This window comes from Doryrhamphus excisus, chromosome 6 (genome assembly GCF_030265055.1).
Source record: "Doryrhamphus excisus isolate RoL2022-K1 chromosome 6, RoL_Dexc_1.0, whole genome shotgun sequence".
NCBI lineage: Eukaryota > Metazoa > Chordata > Actinopteri > Syngnathiformes > Syngnathidae > Doryrhamphus > Doryrhamphus excisus.
Window position 1 is genome coordinate 22,220,966 of NC_080471.1, and position 25,569 is coordinate 22,246,534.

The 25,569-nt window shown below is 38.9% G+C and overlaps 1 protein-coding gene across 2 annotated transcripts in view; it reads left to right on the plus strand.

The window, feature by feature from the left end:
* The first annotated feature begins 10,465 nt into the window (after positions 1–10,465).
* Positions 10,466–25,569, plus strand: part of trim44 (tripartite motif containing 44) — a 46,701-nt gene continuing 31,597 nt past the window's right edge. For both annotated transcript variants that reach the window (XM_058076014.1, XM_058076013.1), the window contains exons 1-4: positions 10,466–10,652; positions 11,614–12,238; positions 13,540–13,617; positions 23,108–23,404. In XM_058076014.1, coding sequence (XP_057931997.1) covers positions 11,636–12,238; positions 13,540–13,617; positions 23,108–23,404 — 978 coding nt within the window. In that variant the 5' untranslated portion in view covers positions 10,466–10,652; positions 11,614–11,635. The remainder of the gene's footprint in view (positions 10,653–11,613; positions 12,239–13,539; positions 13,618–23,107; positions 23,405–25,569) is intronic.

Below are 25,569 nucleotides of genomic sequence, written 5' to 3' on the forward strand. Positions count from 1 at the left end.
ATTTGCAAGGCAATTTTGTAAAGGATTACAAGTCCATAAGAGATAAAAGCAAAGTCATTGTGATTCTCGGCAGGTTACTACCGAAACCGAAGCCAATGGTAATTATTTAGCGATCCTATTCTTTGCTGTATCAACCTGTACAAAGGCCGTTTAACCTCTGTGGTTCTACAGCAGGGGTCTCAAACTCAATTTACCTGGGGGGCCACTGGAGCAAGGCTGGGCCGCATCAGGTTTTCCAAAAAAAAAAAAAAAAAACGCATTTATTAAAAACAGAAAAATATACAAACTTTTTCAGTGCTTTGGTTCCGATTTTTGAAAAATAAATAAACAAATCAAGAATAAAGAAAATCAATCAATCAGTAATAAATAAATATAATAATAATAATAATAATAAAACGGCAAATAATAAAAACTTAAGAAACCACATATAGTTGATGGGTAGACAAATTATTTTTTTCAGATTAAAATTAACAAAGCATTATTAGAGTCCTGTAGACATGACAAAACACAACAAATACTCTTTTTTATTTACAACATATTGCGCAACTGCAGGGTCTTGAGACACATGCTAACTTGCAAACTAGAGAGCTAGCAACCTAAACGGTAGCCTTCAAGTTATTTCCTTTAAACTTAAATAGCCAAAAACTTACCACTTCCACACGGATAGGGAGGATAACTATTAACAGTTATTTAACCTTTATTATGAACATTAATCAAATGTAATATTTTTTTTTCTGGGTAAATGATACCATACAGCATCCATATCAAACTTGCGCGGGCACCCCGCGGGCCGCATGTTTGAGACCCCTGTTCTACAGTACTTTGTCTTGTAATGTGTTGGACATATGTATAACATTTATACATTGCGTACAATGCATGCATTTGCAATGGAATTGGCTTCCTTCAACTTGCCGCATTCATTCAACTACAGTAACAGCTTTTGTTTTTTTTTCCCCAGAAGCACACCACTTAATCTCATAATCTGCTTTCACTGTGACTAGTGTTGAATTCATTCAGAGGCAGGGACAAAGAGCGGCCGACTGCAAAGGCATCTGCACGCAGAGACTGAGTCACGTTGCCAGCCAAACTAATAAGCGGCTTAACAGTCATTAGATTTCATTTTTTTTAATGATTCATCCTTTCTTTCTTCTTCATCCCTCTTTCATTTTCATCCGATATGCCTTTCATAGCTCCCACTCCCGTCTTTGACAGGTATTCTTCCATTACTGTTTGCTGACACAGCACTGTGTTTGCCCTCTGGCGGACCAGTCATTGCTTTAAGAGTTGACAGTGGAGAGTCGCAGTTGGATGGCGATCTCGGGGGAAGTGGGGGTGGGGGGGGGGGCACATCAGGAAGATGGCATCCTGTCCAACTGTCAATCGGAGAAAAGCTGCAGGTCATCGTTTCATCCTTTGTTTGCTCACAGCAACGTTCCCATCTGTGAAGACAAAATTCAATCTCCATCCTTTCAGTCAGTGTTTTCCTATCTCCTCCACCCAACCCTTTTGATAAATCTATTCTCTCCTTACGCTCTTCCATTTTTTCCCCCTTCTTTTCTGTTCCCACCTCTGCAAGTGACTACTGCAGCACATTCACCAAAGATCCATTTTTTTTTTTAGCCTTGGGAAAGGTTGTTCGAGCGGAGATTGAATAAATGTCTCTCACCTTTAAATCTGTAATTACCTCAGTGATTGTGCCAAATGCATTTGCAGTCACTCATCTTCCTCCAGCTCTTATTTCCCTCTGCGGCAAGAAGAGAAATAAGGCATGCCGAGCCAACTTTTGACTGGCAGGTAGAGCGCTACCTTTTAGATCAATGCTAGACTTAAGGCCACGGAAGCAGTTACTTTATCCTGAATGCTAAAATAAAGCGGCTTGTGATTTCAAAGCTTTTGGCATTAAGACAGGTGTGCTTTCTTTGGGGAATGTGTTTCCTATTTCTTTTCCAAGCAAGCACTGTGTGAAAGCCCTCAAGGAAATCATCTTTAAAGCTTTGCTGGTTGGGGAAGTCGGAACAAGCAAATACACACATAAATTATTTATCGCTCTTTCATGCATTGCCTATTTCATACCGGTGTTTAAATAGTGTTCTTTTATTTAGCATTAGCGACAATTAAAGTCCCAGTATTGATCCATCTAAAATTTAGCTGTTTGACATCAGATTGACTCAACGTGTTTGGAGGCAGAAACGCTGAATACGACCCCTGAACGTGCATTTAAAAAGGAGTAGGAAGAAAGAAAAGCTTACTAAAATGTTTTACAACAATTGCTAATGCATTTGTTCACTTCCTGTATTCCAAATCTACTATTTGACAATTGTGGAATACATAAAGAAATAATAAGATATATAAGATAATGGGCGGCACGGCGGTTAGAGTGGTTAGCTGCTAGGAGACCAGGGTTCAATTCCACTCTCGGCCATCTCTGTGTGGAGTTTGCATGTTCTCCCCGTGCATGCGTGGGTTTTCTCCGGGTACTCCGGTTTCCTCCCACATTCCAAAAACATGCCAAATTGTCTATAGGTATGAATGTGAGTGTGAATGGTTGTTTGTCTATATGTGCCCTGTGATTGGCTGGCGACCAGTCCAGGGTGTACCCCGCCTCTCGCCCAAAAAGACAGCTGGGATAGGCTCCAGCACCCCCCGCGACCCTCATGAGGAAAAAGGGGTAGAAAAATGAATGAATGAAATATAAGATAATAATAAGTTCATTACCTGAACTCAGACATACAACGAGCCCGGTCATTAGCGTAATGCAAACATGCAATATTTCCATCACTGCCTCTGTCACTACCTGGAAAACATATTTATATATATTTATTTAACAACTCAATACACTCAATACAATACACTCAGATGTGACTTTTACTCATCTGTATACACCATTCATTATTTACACTAAAATTAATATATATTCTGGTGTCTGCAATACATATCTGCTCCTGTGCAATATTATATGTATATCTTGGATATCTTGTATATATCTTGTTAAACTGTCTTTTTTTTAACATTACTTTTTGTATACTTGAGTATTGCACTGAAAGGAGAGACTCTCCAATCTCGTTGTACATCTTGTATAATGACAATAAAGGCCATGCCATTCCATAACAATGTGGTACGATCGGAGTGTCGATAAATTACAAAATATACATAGTTTGATGTTGAGTGATTACAAACAATGTAATACTTTAAGAAGTCCTAAGAAATGAGGAGTTAGTAGTAAGTGGAGGAGTGCTTAGACATACTTAACATTGTATGCACACAATGGTATAAATTGCTCGTTTTAGAGTTCTTTACTTAATCTGTTCCACAATTTGATTCCACATACTGATACATATGTTAAAGGTTTTTAACGATTTTCTTGTGTATAAGTGTTTTAAGTTTTAAGTCATATTTCTCCTCACTTGTCGAGAAGGATTGTATTGCTTTTTTGGGTAGCAAGTTATTGTTTACTTTATGCACTGTGATTTTAGGAAATAGTGTATATTCTTTATAACCAGTATTATAGAATATTTTAGCTTTTTTTTAAAAGAAAGTATTCAGTTTTGACATTAATATGTCAAAAAGTGGTATCTTGAAAAGGGTTAGAGATAAGTGCATATTGTAAATGAGAAAAGTACACAAAAAAGTTACCAAATTAAGTTATTTTGAAGGCTCTACTACAGTATATATACAGTAAATGTGTGTGTACATATGTTAAAATTTCCCGACAATGTGCAACCTTCTGCATGCTACACTCCTCCACGCTGCTGCTTCCTGTCATCTGGGATTCAGCCCTCATGATCTCTGCTACCATATGGACGTTTTATTAATATTGCTCTGAAGTGTCATCCATTAGTGGAGAGTTGCATCATTCCCTTGTGCTAAAATATGTGTAAATATGTTGTTGGGTTAGAGCATTCGGATTTATAAAAATGTATACCCACATCTCTGATATTGAGTGAGTTAAATTACACCTGCATAGAGTGATTAAATAAATTAAATAAATCGTTTAGCAATGGTCTGTGGAAACTGTTGGTCTTCAAATTACCCAGATTTCTGCAAACTGTGCAGTCAAGTCTGCTGCATGTCAACCACATCAATTTACTTACTTGTCTCGGTGCCAAATACCACAACACCCCATCTGGAGGCAATGCCCCAATAGGCCTATAGAACTACTTTGGTGCCAGAAGGTTGACCCACACAAATAAACAGGTTTGTATGATGTTGTGTCTGATACGAACACATTGTGTTGTGTTTCTTGCAAGAATTCGACTTCATTTTAATTGAAAACCCAATACAACACAGACAACCTCCCACTCCTATCTTTAATCACTTGCACTAATCATGTACAGTCATCCCTTGATACTCCATTTCTGCCTCTCCCTTTTTCTCAACCATGGACGGTGCAGGCAAACTGCTGGTTGTACACGGCCGCCCTATAATTAGTGGCGTAAGAGAGCTACGCTGATCACAGAGTGTGTGTAAGAGGCTGATAGCAAGTTAGGATCAAACAAGATAGACGGGGATGCTGTAATCAACACCAAGACACATATAAAACATAAAGATATCACGTTATAATTTAGAATGGAATGGTTTTTATTGTATTATACAAGATGTACAACGAGATTGGAGAGCTTCTCCTTTCAGTGCAGTAGTCAATTTTTTTAAAAACAGTATATAAAAGTAGAGTAAAAAAAGACAATTTAACAAGATATATACAAGATATATACAAGATATCCAAAATATACACATAGTATTGCACAGGAGCATATGCAGGAGCAGACATATTGCAGATATATTAATTTTAGTGCAATGATAAATGGGTCATAGTGCAAATAATGACTTGTGTATGCAGGTGAGTAAAGTCACATATGAGTGTATTGTAATGGGTTGTTAAATAAATAAATATGATTAATGTACAGTAAACCTCGGATATATCGGATTCAATTGTTCCCACTGGTTTTGTCCGATATAAGCGAAATCCGTTATATGCGTATACCAGAAAATGTCCGTTTTACGCATATATCGGATTTATATCCGGTATATGCGTAAATCGGATTTTATCCGTTATAAAAAGGCACTTCCTTGACTATGTTTCCAATGTACCTGGACGCGCAGGCAACGCTGCAAACGCTGCAAATGACGTCGTATAGCGGCCTGTCACGATTCGGCGAATCGGAGCGCCACGATGCGGCCATCCGATATATGCGAGGGAAATTTAATGGAAATGCATTGGAACGGGACTGGAGATTTTGTCCGAAATAGGCGAAATCCGTTATAAAAATCCGATATATGCAATGAATTTTTATTGGAAATGCATTACAGAAAAATCGGTTCTTTTTTATCTGTCCGTTGTGAGCGAATTTCCGATATATCCGAGTCCGATATATCCGAGGTTTACTGTAGTAACAGAGGCAGTGATGGAAACATGGTACGTTTCAACAATTTCAACAAATTAATACAAAACATTTCACTTCATTTGAATCTTTGCATCCAACATTACTGGAGATATTTGTGTACTCGGACTCAATACTCACAAAGGTAGGAATGTGTATTTAATGAGGCAACCTCCAGAATGTTATATCTATCAGTGAAGAGAGGTGGGAGGGCTTGAGAGATTAGTCTAGAGATCCTTTTGGCAGCAGACAGTAATGAGACGGTGCTTTGCATGATACATACAAAAACACCCTTGGTTGTGTTGACTCACTGTGACGGATTGCGAAACAGACCATGTAGGATAACAAATTTGAAATGTGTAGTTTTTCCAGACGGATATTAGTTTGAAAATAAATTGAACTTTTTACCTCTTTTAATCTGCTGTGAATAATGTACAATGTCTGAGAACGCCGCAAGCAAAATGTTTCATGAACTGACAGAAAACATGTTTTATTATTTTTTTTGGAGACCCTAACAGATGAATGGATCTTCCTAATCCGATTTGGCATCCTTGTAAAACATTGTAGTTATGTATTTTTTTCAACTGAACTGAAAGTGCATTTCATACTGCTGTGCATATTACAAATACAACACAGTTCATGGTGTTATGGTTGGAAATAAACTGTTGGGCAAACCCAGACTCATACCAAATCAATACCAAGTCATGCAACCTGCTATATGTGCTTGTGTGCCTTTTTTCAGGAGCATTTTATAAACAGCAGACCACATCAAATAACCAAATTGATAAAAAAAAACAAAAACAAAAACTAATTAAACCATCAAAAGGTTGGCTCAAGCCATGATGCCAAGTTCTATATTAAGTTTCAATGAAATACTTTGGAAAGACTGGGCGGGCCGTAACTAAACACTTAGTGGGCCGGATGTGGCCCCCGCGCCGTAGTTTGCCCACCCCTGCTGTAAAACAACAATTTTTATGTTTTCTATAATGTGGCATAGCTGTTTAATTCATTCATTCATTCATTCATTTTCTGCCGCTTATCCTCACGAAGGTCACCGGGGGTGCTGGAGCCTATCCCAGCTGTCTTCAGGCGAGAGGCGGGGTACACCCTGGACTGGTGGCCAGCCAATCACAGGGCACATATAGACAAACAACCATTCACACTCACAGCTGTTTAAATATTTTGACTAAATATATATGGATACAGGGTTGCACGGCAAGTTAGCCTCACAGCTAGGAGACCCGGGTTCAATTCCACCGTCTCCCATCTCTGTGTGGAGTTTGCATGTTCTCCCCGTGCATGCATGGGTTTTCTCCGGGTACTCCGGTTTCCTCCCACGTTCCAAAAACATACAATTTTTTAAATTAAGCGACGACTCCAAATTGTCTCATGAATGTGAGTGTGAATGGTTGTTTGTCTATATGTGCCCTGTGATTGGCTGGCCACCAGTCCAGGGTGTACCCCGCCTCTCGTCTGAAGACAGATGGGATGAGCTCCAGTAACCCCCGCGACCCTGGTAGAAAATTAATGAATGGTCTGTGCGGCACCTGGATGGTGGACGAGTGGTTATCACTACCACTCAGCTAGGAGACTTGGGTTCGATTCCCCCCTTGGGCATCTTTATGTGGAGTTTCCATACCTCCGTATTCCGGTTTGCTCCCACATTCAAAAAAACTTGCTAGGTTAATTGACGACTCCAAATTGTCCATAGGTATGAATGTGAGTGTGAATGGTTGTTTGTCTATATGTGCCCTGTGATTGGCTGGCCACCAGTCCAGGGTGTACCCCGCCTCTCGCCTGAAGACATAAACGTGGGAAATTAATGAATATATTGATTCATTTGTTTCAAATTGAAAGTTATTCTTAGCATCTTTTCACAAAAATTACTAAAACTGATGATTACTAAAAAACTGAAAAATGTTAAAACAAACTAGTATTGGTTCTGGTACCGAGAGGGATGTCTTTTGAAAAATACCGGGATTGAAGGAGTTAAGAAGAAATTTTTTATGTCAGCCGCAAAAATATGCAGCTAAAATGTAATGAAAAGGGAAAATGATGATATGATAGATGATTAAGCCCGGGTACTAAAATGATCTGACTCCAAGGTGCCAGGAAGGACAAGCAAATTCATTCAAATTCATATTTGTCTTCCACAAATATCTCCGAGTTTAAACCTGTCTGATCAAATTTATTGTAAAATTGGTATTCCACAGCCAGTCAGCGACCTTTTGCATTGCAATAGTTAATATCATTGCACACCCATGCTGTTTTTTTTTTTTTTTTGCCCATGTGTAAATAGCACAGCATCAGCAGCGTACATGACGTTATTAACATCAAACACCAACGGCAGAAGAGCAGACCCAGAAATAGAGCCCTGTAGCCCTCCTGTGGAGTATGCTTTCAGAAGAACTTGTGTGTTTTCCCACTCTTAAATGCTGCTATCTCCCTCTCCGGAAAATGTGTAATTTGCCAATTTGTTAAATAGCACATCATGACTAACAATATCAAAAGCCTTGTAAAAGTCAAGGAAAACATTTCCAAGTACTCCGTCTCCATCGAGGCTTGATTGAATTTCTTCAAGGAAGTAGCAGTAAACTGTTTCAGCTGAATATTATCTCCTCCTGAATCCAAATTGAAAAGGTTTTTAGTTATTAATTTGTGCCTAGATCTTCAGTCAGTTGTTCTGCTGCACTTGATCAAAGACTTTGGAATTTGCAGGGAGGGTACTCATTGGTCCAAAGTTAGCTTTAATTATAAGATTATTCACGAAAGAGAAAATATTTTACAAGCCAAAAAGTATGGCATCACAAACAACATTATTAAGGTCACAATCCGGCATAAACAAAGCAGAAATGCCTGGGACTATTTTGGTTTAATTTGGAGCCAATGGGGAGTTGAGAATGAAAAATAATATTAATAATAATATTAGAATAATATAATAATATAATAATATAACAATATAATAATATAATAATATAATAATATAATAATATAATAATATAATAATATAATAATATAATAATATAATAATATAATAATATAATGAATGAATGAATGAATATAATTATAATATAATTATAATATAATATAATAAATAAAATAAATAAAATAAATAAAATAAATAAAATAAATAAAATAAATAAAATAAATAAAATAAAATAAAATAAAATAAAATAAAATAAAAAAGGGCTGCACGGCAGTCTAATGGTTAGCATTTGCATGTTCATGCATGCGTGGGTTTTCTCTGGGTAGGTTAATTGACAACTCCAAATTGTCCATAGGTATAAATGTGACTGGCTGGCGACTAGTCCAGGGTGTACCCCACCTCTCGCCCATAGACAACTGTGATAGGCACCAGCATCCCCCGCGACCCTTGTGAGGAAAAAAAAGCGGTAGAAAATGAATGAATGAATAAATAAATAAATAAATAAATAAATAAATAAATAAATAAATAAATAAATAAATAAATAAATAAATAAATAAATAAATAAATAAATAAATAAATAAATAAATAAATAAATAATATTTAATAGCTGACAAAATAAAATAAATAATAATTGACAACCACTAACCTAAGTTAAACTTAGTTAACGACCCCACAAATTGCAGTTCCAATTATTTTATAGTGTATTTACAACGGTGACTGCCAATGACTTTGCATTCAATGTATTGAGGAATTTTTACAATTAATTCAAGCTCAAGTCGACATCAACCGTGTGCTTATATTAAGATAAGATCTTGCTCTGATTGAGTTGCAGAAAAAATATGTACTCTCAAGATAAACTGCCACTCAGACACGTGTCTTATCTCCGCACTGATTAAATGTCCTCTGGAGCATTTCGCTTTACACATTTATTTGACGTTAGTCTGTGGCTCATGGCTCTGAAGACCTGTTTTTGCAGCACAATATACGGTGTTTTCGTTGAATCACCATAATAACATGACATCAACTTATTCTGGGGAGCAATCCTCTGAAAACAGCACCAATCCTTGACAATAACAACAATATTCTCATTTTCAAGTAGTGGTTCTGAGCTTCCTTGGAACATTATCGAGGGATATGGCAGGCTTTTTTAAATGAGCACAACAAACAATAATAACATCAACACCAACTCTGCGGCCTCTTTGGAGCCCTACACTTAGGACAGCTAGATTGTCTCTTCTCCATGTCTGTCCAAAGCTCTAATCCTTTCCCATTGTCTGTCTCAGGGCTGGTTTATGAACGGAATGGAACAGAAGGCTGAAGCAGATATCATAATGAGAAACTTCCCAGAATACCATCTTTATTTATTCGCATTGTGTTTACACATCCAACCAAAATATTCCCTGCCTCCCTTGTCATTGCATTGTCATTATTTATATATGTATGCAATGCATGTATATATATTGCATGTTTGTCACATCATTAAACAAATTTAAATATTAATCACAACAACACAGCAGAACACAAAATGCAGATTTTAAATGAAATGTTTTATTATTAAGGGAGAAAAAAATCTAAACCTACATAGCCTTGTGTGAAAAAGTGATTGGCCCGTGCTGTTAAAACATAACATAACTGATATTAATTGAGATCTATTTTGTCTGAAAAAGGTTACAATGCCATTGCAAATGCATTGGGACTCCAGCTAACCACAGTGAGAGCCAGCGGCGGCGACTCATCCCAGAGGTCACAAAAGACCCCACGACAACATCCAAAAGAACTGCAGGCCTCACTTGCCTCTGTTAAGGTCAGTGTTCATGACTACAAAAGAAAGTGGGCAAAAATGGCCTACCTGGCAGAGTTCAAAGACGAAAACCGCGAGTGAACAAAAATAACATTAAAGCTTATCTCAATTTTGCCAGAAAACATCTTGATGATTCCCAAAAACGTCCCAAATTTTTTGGTTATTTTTAATATAACTTCTTAGAAAAGTGTGATTATTGTCAAAAGTACAAATTCATAGCCACATTTACTCATCTTGACTCTCCCGTTACGGCTATAATATTTATCAACGATTTATGAAAAATAAACGATGTTGTTAAGCAGTAAAGTAATCACGAACAGAATAGAAGTGGAGCCATGCAGCCACACATGTGACGTCATACCGGAAGTTACAAAAACAAGGAAGTAAACATCGCTTGCGCTCGGTGTCTTCAAATCTAAAATGAAAATTGATCATTGCACAACTCAGTAATGTAATATTAAGCAGGACGAAATTAGATGCGAAGCGACTACCTTACACAAGCTCTTGTCAGAAAAAAAACGAGTTTGGGGCGCGAAGACACCGACTAGTAAGTTAAGTCACACACTGTTGGGAATTCAGTAACTAACTTTGTGGTTGTGGAAGAAAATGTATGTCTGCGTATGCGTTACGAATCCCCGCGCAATATAACATATACAAAGAAACTGTATGGTTTATATATATATATATGTGTGTGTGTGTGTGTGTATACATTGTTTTAGCTATGCAACACTTCCACACAGGCGTGTGTGTGTGTGTGTGTGTGTGTGAGTCTGCGCGATCGCGCGTGCGTTGCCTTCGTGGGAACATGTACTTTTGCACTCATAATTACAGTTAATCATCCGAATTATTATTTGACAACAATAAATGCTATTGTGGGGTTTTGTTCTGACAGGTGAGGTATAATCCACAAACACTTGCATAACAAAATGTGAGACCATGGGAAAATATACCATAATGTAGCTGTGACATGGCAGTTTATTAATGTGGTGTTAGTATGCGGAGAACTACATTATTACATAAGAAAGCTACACTGCACAACAAATCTGGGTGGTGTTTTGAACATTTGGCTTCCCTTTGTATAACAAAATTAAAAGGCAACATATGAGAATGTAGTAGAAGCTGTTGCAGATTCCAAACCTTAATCAGCATTGCCATTCTAATCTATAATCATTACATGCGTTACTCCTGTTGCTGAGTATAAGACATGCAGGATGTTAAAGGAGGTGAGTGCGGGTACAGGCATCAGCCTACAAAGCCAGCACTTATTTTAAGTCAGTAAACAAAGCGAGTGTGTTTGCACACAAATAGTTCCGTGACTGCAGATTAGGTCTTCCTGTTTCCCCTGCCCTTGTAAAGTGATGTGCTCTTGTAAAGCTTGTTTCTGTGTCTGTGGACTCCCTCCAAACAGTTCACGTTCTGTTTTGGGGATATTATATTGGAGGGAATTCGTTCTGGGTGTGTTGAACTTTCCGTTGTGCAAATATAAGACATTCTCTTTTGCCACCCAGATATAGAGTATTATAAGCCTTCATGGACCACAAAGGAAAACCTCGGGAAGGAGCGATGAGATTGGAGGAGCTGCCGCAGATGGATGGAACATGCGATGCATGCGAGCCTGATGAGGCTCAACTGGCCACGCAAGTATGCAACACCTGCAGCTTCGCCTTCTGCTGTGTGCATGCTGACAGACACGCCTCCAGCAGACATCACCTGCTAACGCCGTATAACCATGAAGGGACGCAAGCCATTGGACTTGGCCACAACAGAGACTCTGGAATTGTACATGGAGACAAGGAAGAGGTTTTGATCGGGTTACCGGATGCACAGGGTCAAGCAACACTCGCAGATGAGAGCGGTGATGCTGAGAATAGTCATGGATCCAAGAATGGCCTGCTGATGGACGCAGAGTTTAGAGCTGAGGGTTCAGAAGAAGGGCAGGAGGACATAGCTGCCGGAGAAGCAGTGAAGAGGGACACTGTGACAGTGGAAAGGCTACGCTGCACGGAGCATGGACAGGAAGGTTCCCTCTACTGTAAATCAGATGAAAAGATTATCTGTGTTCTGTGTGCTGTGCAGGGTGAGCACCAGGACCATGAAATTATCACTTTGCATGAGGCTTACCTCTGGCAGAAGGTGAGTCTTATTTGGCCACAATAGCACTGAAAGTCATGTTGCCGGCTACACTTTCCATGTAAAAGGTTTAAAGAAAAGAAATGCCTGGTGGGCCATATCAAGACTCTTGGCGGGCCTGATGTGGCCCTCGAGCCGCAATTTGCCCACCCCTGCTTTAAAGGCATATTTTCCTTAAATGTTGGCTTATTTTGAATGGTATAATTAGATTTATATGAATATTATAAAAATAACTTCTGCTCACACCATTGCATTAATAGATTGACTTGGACTATACAGCGACAAAATAGCTTTTTTTTTTTAATGAAAGCTGTAAAATGTGAATTTTAATATCATCAGTATAGTCCTGCTTCCATTTGGCTTGGTCCCAATTACCACTTCACCCTTTGTCCTGTCTCCAGATGGCTTACAGCAAGGCATTGCTGCTGGTATTGTACAGCCAGCCAATGTTGTGCCATATTTTGGTATCAACTGCATTATTTAAAGCTCAAGGAGCGTGCACACACTAATTGTTTTTATTCATCTTTCACTCACGGAAACGAGCACTGGTGAGGAAAAAAAACATTGCATTTTAACGGTGTTCGTTGTGATTTGAATAAAAGGATATTATGAATCAATAATGTATGCTGCAGAACAGTGATTGTGGATTTCATGGATGAAGCATCTTCAAATTACAGGCAGGATACTTCAATATCCAAACTTGTGCAAATCTTAACAGTTTTATTTTTGCTTTTTATAAAAAAAAACATAAGCATGTATGGTTGTTGTACCAGAGGGAGACAGAATGTTTAAAAAAACAGGAAAAATAACATAAAACGAAGATATTAAAAAGACTAGAATGGAAGAATATGAATTAATTAAAACAATGTGCAAAAGCCAGAAACTGCACTTATTAGCAGAAAAGTACAGAAAAACAGATTCACTTATAAAATATACAACATAGAAGCAGTGGCCATAATGGTGTGTTGGCTGTCGAAACACACTGCCGTCCATCCTCTGCCCTGCGGCTAAGCCTCTGAAAAACAGAAGTAGAGCACATTGGCTGCAGTGCTTTCTCTTCCATCAGGGCCACATATGGATTGGCGTGAGACAAAGGGGGTCACTCTTAGCCCAAGGCTGTGTTATTTATGTTGAAACTGCTCAAACTTTTGTCCCGCTTCATGTTTCTTTATGTTCCTGTCAAAGAATCACCTAGTATTGTCAGTTGTGATAGAGAGGGTCTTTACAGTTTCGCTGTAATTGAGGCGTAATCCTTGTCTGTTTGTATTAATATGTTGTATCTGCTGTTTGTGTATATGTTATAGAATAGACAGGGTTTCGACCTGTTGGGCTGTACAAGAGAAATGGGAGAGAAGATCACAACCAAGTGGACAAACCCTAAGGTGAGTTGAAAATTCTACATAAACAGAGTGAGTTCAACAAGCTCGGTGAAGCCGCTCACGGCAATGTCTCACCATTCCTGCCACCCACACGCTGCTCAGAACAGATGTCGCAGCAAGTTCGCCACAATTCTTGCCGTCTTTAATATAATCTCCTATACGGAATTATTTGGTTAAGAAAATCTCCCATTGTTCCCATTGCACTAAATCCGTGAAATTGCCACAAATGTATTAAGGAGAAAGCTTTACTTCCATAAACACACACTGAAATGCGTGTGATGTTGTGCTTGTCACATGTCACATTTTTCTGTTCATGCGGACGACCACATAAAAAATTCATTCATTCATTCATTCATTTTCTACCGCTTTTCCTCACGAGGGTCGCGGGGGGTGCTGGAGCCTATCCCAGCTGTCTTCGGGCGTAAGGCGGGGTACACCCTGGACTGGTCGCCAGCCAATCACAGGGCACATATAGACAAACAACCATTCACACTCACATTCATACCTATGGACAATTTGGAGTCGCCAATTAACCTAGCATGTTTTTGGAATGTGGGAGGAAACCGGAGTACCCGGAGAAAACCCACGCATGCACGGGGAGAACATGCAAACTCCACACAGAGATGCCCGAGGGTGGGATTGAACCCTGGTCTCCTAGCTGTGAGGTCTGCGCGCTAACCCCTAGACCACCGTGCCGCCCCACATAAAAAATATTTTATAAAAATATTTTATAACAATTTTAAATAAAAAAAAAAATATAAAAATATTTTATTAAAAAACTAAACAAAATTTGGCATCATACCCTGCCTTGTGTACAAAAAGAATGGTTGAGGTGTACATACATACTGTATACACACATACAGTACATACACACACATACGTGACATTGAATGGCTATGCTATTACAATATGAAGAATGTATACAGTTTTGTAGTACCTATTATCATTCCTTCATTCATTCATTCATTCATTTTCTACCGCTTATCCTCACGAGGGTCACGGGGGGGGGGGGGGGTGCTGGAGCCTATCCCAGCTGTCTTCGGGCATCACAGGGCACATATAGACAAACAACCATTCACACTCACATTCATACCTATGGACAATTTGGAGTCGCTAATTAACCTAGCATGTTTTTGGAATGTGGGAGGAAACCGGAGTACCTGGGAAAACCCGGGCACAGGGAGAATATGCAAACTCCACACAGAGATAGCCGAGGGTGGAATTGAACCCGGGTCTCCTAGCTGTGAGGTCTGCGCGCTAACCACTCGACCTCCGTGCAGCCCCTACTTATTATGAATGATAATATATATTGCTTTAAACTAAAGGTAAACAAATAGGTCGGCGTTCCCAGCTATTAGGTGTGCTGGTTGCTTTTTGTTCAACTATTACAAAAAACTTGTATTTGCTGTTTTTTTTCTTTTCTTTAAATCAACGCTATGCGTTTATCGTATTTGTTTTTGGGGGAGAGGGGGATGTGGGCTAAATGTAGACGCATTAAAGAGCCATTTTTCATTGGTGATATATCGGCCACAAATTTGGGCACTGCAGCGGTGGAGATTAGACCCTACAACAGCGGAGACAACAGTAGGAGGAAGTAATCAGGAAGCGATTATGTCATGAAGCTGCTGAGTGCCATCTTTTACCCCCGATTCATATATTTATCATGCTATGCCTGAACCGGGCTCCTGCAGATGTAATAACAGTTATTGTATTTGAAACTCAGGGGTGATGATATTATTGTGTGAATGCTGATTTTGGTCATAGTCAGCTTCCGCTTTTGACTTTCCAGTATGTCTATGATAACAGTCATTTTGACATTGTTCTTATATAAAAGAAAAAAAAAGGAGGGAGGGAATACTCCGACCAGATTTTCTCTAGCTGTGGCTTAATCCCTTGTGGACCAAAATCAGTTAATTGAATCAAGGATTTAGAGGCTATGTTAAATGTATTTTAAATGGTGTTTAATATGTATAACACATTCTAATGAATAATTCATGGAACCAAACTTTTTGATAGAATGTAGTTCCATGCAACACAAGTAACATTCTGAGTAATTGCGAGAGCGACGATATCGCCTCTTACTTGTCAGAAGGCAGGTGTACGTTATCTTTCTTTTTTTTTGTGTTTTGTGTTTTTTGTGTTAGTCTTATCAGACTCCCGGACACTTCATATTGATGATGCTTAAACTGTAAGTGTTCCTATTTTTCCAAATGTAAATATAATGGCAATTTCAAGTAAAGAGATGGCAGCAGGACTGCAACACATTTTAAAATGATCATCTGTGCGTTCTGGGTTTGTAAACGTAGTGATGAAAACAATATAATACTGCGAGAACTGATAAAGTATAAGAGTACAAATTGACAGAGACACTGAGAACATTGTACAGTAAACCTCGGATATATCGGACTCGGATATATCGGAAATTCGCTCACAACGGACAGATAAAAAAGAACCGATTTTTCTGTAATGCATTTCCAATAAAAATTCATTGCATATATCGGATTTTTTAGAACGGATTTTGCCTCTTTCGGACAAAATCTCCAGTCCCGTTCCAATGCATTTCCATTAAATTTCCCTCGCATATATCGGATGGCCGCATCGTGGCGCTTCGAAGCTAGCTGACATTCTGAGACGTTTTAAAGCAGAGGACATTTTTAATTCAGACGAAACTGGGTTATTCTGGCAAATGCTGCCAGAAAACACCCTGGGATTTATTGAATGAGATCTTAACTTCACTATTGGAAATAACGTAGGCCTGACGGGCGTAACAGGGCCTAGCTTAATTAACAATTTGTTATGCTCAGAGTCCAATAAAGTTAAATTCTCATTACCTTACGTCTCTTTTCATTGCCCAGTCCAGGTACATTGGAAACATAGTCAAGGAAGTGCCTTTTTATAACGGATAAAATCCGATTTACGCATATACCGGATATAAATCCGATATATGCGTAAAACGGACATTTTCCGGTATACGCATATAACGGATTTCGCTTATATCGGACAAAACCAGTGGGAACAATTGAATCCGATATATCTGAGGTTTACTGTAGTTTGATAATGCATAATGTGGTTCGGGTTATCGGTTTGTATTCCTTTGCCATTAATCATGCCATACTTGATAGCGATAATTTTTGTTGTATGCTATTTATGCTATAAATGTAGGTGAATTAAGATTAGGTTAATTGGATGGTACAAAGGAGTTGGCTGCAATTTGCAGCTATTCAAATGTATTCCTAAGCAACCACAGCGGCAGTCAGCCATAATGTGGTGACAAGGGTCAGTGTAACATGCAAACCATTCTATAGCTGAATTTTCAAGTCAACATTGCAATCCATCAAGTAGCTTGACATGTTATGTCACTGATCGGCTTCTCAAAGTCAAAGTGAGCGTCAAGGACAAGGATGTACAGCTACTGTAGATTCAGGTCAACGTGCAACACCGAAAACGGCTGTCTGCTCTCTCACCCACCTATATAGTAACTGGGTCTGTACCCAGTGGGGAGAGGACAAAAACACAGTAGAATTGCTAAGCGCCCGCAGGGATGAGACCTATGAGAGGTGGCATGTTGTAGAAGGTTAATTTGAGTAACTAGCAGCTGGCAATGCATTTGACTTTGTGTCTTATCATACTGAAATATCATTGCTACCCCCAAGGACTGCTTTGGACATAATCAGTCATCTGCCATTCCACTGCAGGGTTCCAGGGCGCTGGCTAAAACCCACTTACCTGCTTTCTCACGGAGCCCTGGTAGAGATATTATGTGGATTTGTCAGTGTGTCCTCTCTGCACTCCCAAATGTCAGCTCTTGAATTATTATGCATGGCAGGCGAGCATCAGAGTGATGGCTCTCGGTGAGGAAAGGTCTGTGTGCACGAGAGATAGTGAAAGAGCAAGACAGAAGTTGCAGAAGTTTGAAAGAAATGTGTTGTATTGATGACAAGGATAAAGGTGACTCTATTAAACATGAAGCTTACTTTATTTACATTGTCTGATTAAATAATTCGGTGCGTGTCTGCAGCCACAAACTTGCATGTGTGCATGCGCTGCATTCATTTTCTCTGCCTCATAAAACCGTCAAGATCTGCAGATACATAAAAACTGTCTTTGAGAAGCGAAGCTGAGAAACAAACAGGAAAGGTAAAATAAATTTGACTGGTGGTGTTTTTTTTTTTTTTTTTTAATATGCGCACATCCGTTGATACTTTTTCTTCTCCTCCTCTGCTTCGTCCTGTCCCTGATACTCCCCCTACTTTTCCTCTCGCTAACCCCTTTCTCCCTTTGCGATGTAGGCCTGTAGCCTTGCCTCTGCTCACAGAATTTTAATTGAGTATCATTCCCACAAAAGGTGGCTTGGCTTGTTACTTGGTTTCTCTCTAAACCAGTGAAAAGGTGTTATACAACAAGAACGATTTTGATCTGTTTCGTCTCCCTGTTTGAAAGTATCCCCTTTGTATCACACTAAGACTTATAAAGAACTGATGTTCCTGCTGTATTTTCATTTACTGTAACTAAATTTAGTCTTACAGTATCTTGGCCTGGATGACAGAGAATCTATATAGACATACAGTATAAAGAAGAGCAAAAAAAATTGGCATTTATGATGTTTACACTGACTTTTTTGGTAATGGTAATGGTTTTATTTCATTTGAACATGCATCAGATTACAATTGAGTGCATCCCATAATCAGTTCACAGTTCCACATGTCCAAAAGGAGTAGGAAGAATCAAAGCTTATTAAATCCTACCCCCCCATCTGCTACTTTTACAATCAGTAACTGTTTCATTTGTTCACTTCCTGCTTTCCATAATACAGTTTAAGGTTTTTTTTTTTTTAAATAATGTACCTCGTACCGAAGTACGAGGTGATCCTACAATGACATAATGGGTACCATAGTGCGTGTCAATATAGTGATATATATAGCACATCATGACTGGTTCAAGACTCTTCATCCTTGTATTTAGCAAACATCAACTGCTTGTATTGTTTCTTGAATTGGCTCATCGTTGTGCATTGTTTGAGGGTCTCACACAATCCATTCCATAGTTTGATTCCACATACTGAAATGCTATGGCTTTTTAACGTAGTCCTAGCATAGAAGTGTTTCAAATGTACTTCTTCCCTGAGATCATATTTCTCCTCTCTTGTAGAGAAGTATTGGATGACATTTTTAGCTAATTGGTTATTTTTAGCCTTATGCATTATTTTAGCTGTTTGAAGATGAACTATATTAGCAAGTTGAAGTATTTATGATTTTAGAAATAAGGAGTTAGTATGTTCTCTGTAGGCGGCATTATGAATTATCCTTACTGACCTTTTTTGCAGTACATTTAGCGAGTGAAGATTGCTTTTGTAGAGCAATTTTAGTTTTTTAGTTTTTCTCAATCATCTTGAGACATGTAGAGCACGACCTCTTTTGCCAATGAAAAGAACAATTTAATTCATTCATTCATCCTGAAAGAGCTCCTAATAATTGTTACATTTAATTATTTTAATTAAATGTATTCATTTGTGTGATGGCAAAGAGAGCCGTTTTGCTTTTGCAGTCCCCCTTCCCCCATTCCCATGGTATTGCATTTTTCATTTGCACTAATGAGTGGCACAAGCTTTTATGCAGTCATTCACAGAGCACGCCATAATTCTGTTTGAGTCTATTGCTTTATGGCTATCATGTCTATCATGTGAATTGTCAACAGGACATCTGAGCCCCTTTTTGTTTTGCAGGTAGCTACAGAGTCCAGCTTCCTTTTTCTGAAGGAACTTTCTTTCACATGTTCAACAGATTCTGCTAATCAGCATCTTAACTGAGCAAAGGCCGATATTTGTCTTTGATTTTCATTCATTACCAGCTCTCCAGTGTTTGTCACGTTACAATAATAGTCCCCCTGCACACGGACACACACACACACACACACAAGTACAGTAACTTGACTGTGTTGCTATGTTCTACCTCTGCGGTTAATTTCTCTCTCATCCCACATTCCTTATTTCCCGTCTAACTCTTGTTTCATGAGCAGACTCTCCTGAGGCCTCATTTTATGGCCTCAACTCACAGCCATGCAAATGAAGATTTGCAAGCTTGACTGCATATTTCTTGCGAGTTTTACACATTATCAGGGAAACCGGTCCTAAATAAAACAAAAAAACAAAAAGAAACTGATCTGGCATTGAGGCGCCTATCAGAGCTTGAGGCCTAACGGACTCGATGGGGGGTCAGCGAGGTCAATGTGTGCGCAGGAGGTCTTGGAGATTGGTAGCGGTCGTGAAAGAAGGTGTCAGATCATGACGGATAAGATAATAAAGGCTATCAGATTTATGTTAGAATTCCTTTTGTGGCTTAGCTAATGGGCAGAGCATTGTTCTAAGATTTATGCTCACTGCCTCTCTCCACTTACGTTCACTTCAAAGCAAGTGGCAAAGGAGAACGCAAGCGGTTGTAATTGCTGATACTTTTAGTAAATACAATACTTGACAGACAGCATTTTTCAGGTATTTTATAAATTTGGCAGTTTACCAGATACACATTTACAATTAGGAATATGCTGGAATCAACGTTGTACTTCAAAGTTACACAAACATGTTTGGAAATTCAAATGAACTTTCTTCTGTCGCTTCTTTTTGTGTGTGTGTTTTTTTGATGGGCGGCGCTCGTTGGGAAGAGTGACTTTCATGTTAGTCTCCAATAAAACTGGAAAAAGTTGCTATATTTGTTGCTCCTTTTATAAAAAAAAAACAAGAATCTGAAGGTGTCAAAATACTTGCTAAACATCGTTAGGATGGCCGGATCTGATATTGATATTGATATTGGGCAGATATCAGCAAAAAAAACGATCGGATTATATCTGTCTGCATCTAAAATCCTTACTATAGACCAGGGGTCGGGAACCTTTTTGGCTAAGAGAGCCATGAAGACCAGATATTTTAAAATGTGTATCTGTGAGAGCCATATACATTTTTTTAAACATTGAATGCAATAAAATGTGTGCATTTTTATGTAAGACCAACAGTTTTAGATATAATGGGCTCTAATTACGTAGACCAGGCACACTACCCCACGCCAAGGGGGTGTGGCCAGCACACTTTTGTGAGCAGCGCAGTGTCCAATAATAAATCAAATACTTGCTGCCATTAATGCAACTTCTGCTGCTGCATGGTTTTGCACCGTACTCAGTATATTTCATTCTTTTGGCCATCTTTGCCAGAAGGCTTGGTTCTGCAGCTTTAGCTAGGTGACTATTTGACTAAAGGAGGAAAGTTTACATTTACATCTTAATGACCGAGGTACACTACCGCATTACCCAGTAATAATCGAGTTTTGGTGCTTGACCTGGAAAATATCATCAGGAAAGATAGATATGGTCGGCCGTATTGCAGTAGAAAATAGATGGACGGATTAAAATGCATAAGAAAGTTGTTGATTTTTAATATTTTTAACAGTGATTTCTGTGATGTTTACTTTAAAATGTTAGCAAACATACATTTGTATTGTGGGAAATGCTTGAGAGCCAGATACAGTCATCAAAAGAGCCCTACCTGGCTCCCGAGCCATAGGTTCCCTACCTCTGCTATAGACACTCCAATACAAGCAGTCCTTTCAAGACTCTAGGTCAGGAGTAGGAGTGATGTCGAGCATACTTACTTGAACAAATTGTGCTGAGATATCTTAAATGTATTGTTTTTCTTTGTCTTTCTGTTCTGTTCTCATTGGGAGTGACCAGGATAGATAGGATCAGGAACGAGTACATCAGAGGGACATTACAAGTTAGAGGCCTTGGAGATAAAGTCAGATTGAGGCCAGATTGAGATGGTTCGGACATGTCCTGAGGAGAGAGAGTGAATATATTGGTAGAAGGATGCTGCGTTTAGAGCTGCCAGGTAGGAGAGGAATAGTAGAGGAAGACCGAAGAGAAGGTTTATGGATGTAGTGAAGGAGGACATGAGGGTAGTTGATGTGTGAGAAGACAGAGTTGGATGGAGGAGATTGATTTGATAATACTTATTAATATAATAGTAATGGTCCATCCATACATTTTCTATGCAGCTTATCCTTAATACTAATGGTATCTATAATAATATAAACAAATTCCTCTTGCACAAGGGACAAGGCTACCGAAGGCGAACAAGATCAAGTAGAATAGAAAGGATGACAGATATGGTTATTATGGAAAATAATCCGCTTTACTGCACATCAACTGCAACAATGATATAAGTAGGAATCCTCCTGTGGAACTTTAAGGTGTTTCATGTCATGGCATTTTCCTCGGAGGCGTCTGTTTATTGAGGGTGTTTTTTTTTTTTTTTTAAAGCCGTGAGTCAAAGCTAAAGAGATCCAAAATGGGAAACAGAGATAGATTAAACAGGTATCGTACTGAGCACTTCAATTGCTTTGGAAGCCAAACAGATGGCCTGTTGTGGTAGAAAGAGCCTCTGAGGTCTCCATCTACAGATGGGATGCATGAAGTTTACCTCAAGGGAAGCTGCTTCATGCTATCAATTAGCTCCTGCATCATAAAGACCTTTTGGTGTTGTAAAACAATACTCCCTTTTTCCCGTACTGGTCAGAAGCTTATATTAGTACATTCACATTTCCACTGTGTTTAACGGAATGTTGTTGTGCTGTAAAATATGTATTGTTTTTAACTACAGTATTACAATCACATCCATAAATATTTGCATCATATATACAAATCTAGATTTGCCAGACATTTGTAATTAAATTACTGAATATGGCTGTATGGATTTGGTTGTAAGAGGTCATGGAGAAGTAGACATTATTTATTTTTACAGTTACCAGTACTCACAGATCAAGAACTCGACATCGAATGATTTAGACCCTGTGTTTTGATTTTGTCTCTTGAGATGCTTATGGATTAATTGATATGTAAAAAAAGGTAAAGCCAAATTAGACAATTATCACCCTTTCCTTGCCCTGGGAAGTGATTACCTTGCTTCATTGCACTTGTTTGACTTATGGCAAGATGTGATTATATTATCTTATCACATTTGCTTTTTACTTTACTCACTGAAGTCTATGAACCGGTCTACATGAGGGAGATGCTTGTCTGAGTGCTATTACTGTGTTTGTGTAATATGTCGGCACAGACTAATTGCACAGGGGGGAACCAAAGTTCTATTTAGTCCCTTTTAACTAGATTGAAATATGCAGGTGATGTGCACATTCTTTCTGCCACTAGAGATGATGTATCATCTTCGTCAAGTGCTAAGAATAGCATTTGGTGAGGAGTTTATGTGTATTATTTTTACTCAAAACCTCCACAAAGCTCTGAAGATGATCTGATTATAGGACTTCAAAATGCGATATCCCTTTCTCCACTAAATCATGAATGTGCACTTACGGCCATAAATTAGTGGAATATACCGTTATTTCCTCCCTATGTTGAAATATTTCAACAAATTATTGAATTACTACATTTTGAAGGAGAAAGTTTGCCGCTTTGATTATTCATTCACCAAACCTGAATGTGCTTCCTACAGATGTCTGCAGAGCAGATGGAGGTGTATGTGAACACCCAGTTCGATGAACTTCGCAGATTGGTACATCTGGAAGAAAAGAGGACCTTGCACCTTGTAGATCTCAAAGAGGCGTTTCTGACTGCATCTGCTGCAGAAAAGATTGCCGAGATCACTGTCCAAACCAAGCGCCTCCAAGAGGAGATGGCCAGCATTACAGAGCAGCTTTGCATGCTGGAACAGGCTCCGGTGTCCACAGTAGACCCTGTCCTGGCAACAGAGGACTTCGCAGAAGCACCAGGACCTGTCCGTAGATTAATGGTAATCTTTCCTCCGTTCACATTATGATTCTTATCCTGCTCACACATCAGTATTGGTTCTGCCACTGTGGAAAAGGTTAGCAGTCAGACACAGATGCTCACTGTGTGCCTCATTGAGCGTACCCATAATAATTATCATTACTCGGCTTGTGTGGCCATGGCTGGGAACATTACGCCTGTTGTGGGTAATGTGATTTCTTATAAACTACCTAAAGGAATGTGTCAAATGTCCACATGAATTCTACGTGGATAAATGTTGCTCTGAAAAGGTTGTAGCGACTAAATGCCAGAATTCAGCACCAGCACAAAGATGATACATGATAGCCGAGACATGGAATGACTTAGTGTTGGTATGTGAAAGTTCCCTGTCCAGTTATACATGGTAATTACAGGTGTCAGATTAAAACGTGAAAAGATTTCTCGTTCAGAAAAAAAAAAAATCTTGCCATAATAAATTAATTAATTAATCACATGATCTCGGTATATTGCCAGGTGCATGCGTTTCTGTTTTCCTTTTCCTCACCTCCAAACAGGCAGGAAGAACGTTTACTCTGTACTTGTTTTCAGCCCCCGTACGTCTTTGCTCCATGATGTCAGTCATGTAGTCTCCTTGTGTCTGTGAGGAGAGGTGGGGCTGCTAGCATTGCAAAGAAGAGTAAGGCGAGCCCAACAGATAAAACAGCCAGTATGCCTAAAAATAAAAAATCATGAAAAAAAAAGATCCACCCTCGGCAATCTCTGTGTGGAGTTTGCATGTTCTCCCCCGTGCATGCGTGTACTCCGGTTTCCTCCCATATTCCAAAAACATGCTAGGTTAATTGCCGACTCCAAATTGTCCATAGGTATGAATGTGAGTGTGAATGGTTGTTTGTCTGTATGTGCCCTGTGATTGGCTGGCGACCAGTCCAGGGTGTACCCCGCCTCTCGCTCGAAGACAGCTGGGATAGGCTCCAGCAAATGAATAAATAAAAAAAGATACTCACTATTGCACAGGTGTGCCTTCGACTGGCCACAATAAAAGGCCACTAAACAATGTATCCAGGACTTTTCTGGTGCATCTTATAGACCTGTTGTACTCAAAATCGATCCTTAAATACATTCCGTTGCGCTCTGGCGCTATATAGAAAATATAATTACCTTGACCTTTTAGTGGAGGCAGCGTGCCCCAAAATTGAAAAGTCGTCTGCCTCCCGATGAAGCCATGATAACTGGTGTTTTTTGTAGTGTGGGTCTGACGTTCTCGTGATGATTTATAGTAGTTTATGTGCAGTTCACAACTTAGCCCGGGACATTGTCTTGCTTTTCGGCTTGGTACTCTTGATTATTTTTTAGTGTTGTTCCTTACATAAATAAAGTCAAACACTATACAGACAGTCGAGAAACTCATTAAGAACTTGTCTAAGTACTGCAGGCTGAACACACAGTGACTTTTAAAAAACAACTACTCTCTGCTTTCTTGCACACATGCTGACTCACGGAAGATGGGATCTTGGTAATCACGGGTTGTTTATCTGCATAAGAACACGGGATAACTTTCCTGGACGGTGCCAGCGGCGTCACTCTCACAAATCACCAATTTTATGTGTTTGAGTTTGATGACAGTTCAATTAATCACCACCATAGTTGTTGACCCAAAATCAATGAACATATTACAATTAACATGTCATTTTAACACATAATGATTACTTTCTTATAACTAAAAGGTAAACCACAATTCTGTATTTTCTTGGCTATCTTTGGACAAGTCATAAAATCAACCGCAAGATAATTCTAGTTTTAGGAATGATCTTCAAACATCGGCCTCTCTGTCAAGAGTGTTTGCTTTAAGTTAAGTCTTACCTGTATAGACAGGACCTTGGCTTGGTTTAGTTATTCTTGCACAAATATGGTGCTCTGTATTTAAAGGGACTTCTGCAAATAACACGTAAATGGAAGTCTTAATCGTTGTCCTCCTTTGTGCCATTCATCATATTCCTGACAATGGCTGGATTCAGAGGCTGACTTTTGTATAAAACTGATCAGTAATGTTGTTGTTTTGTTTTTTTTTGCAAAGTGAACAATAACACAATTGACATCTTTCTGATTGTGCTGAGAAGAAGCAATCGTTACCAGTGACTTCATTGTAATTACAGACTGCGTTTAATGTTTAAACATAGATTTGCTCTA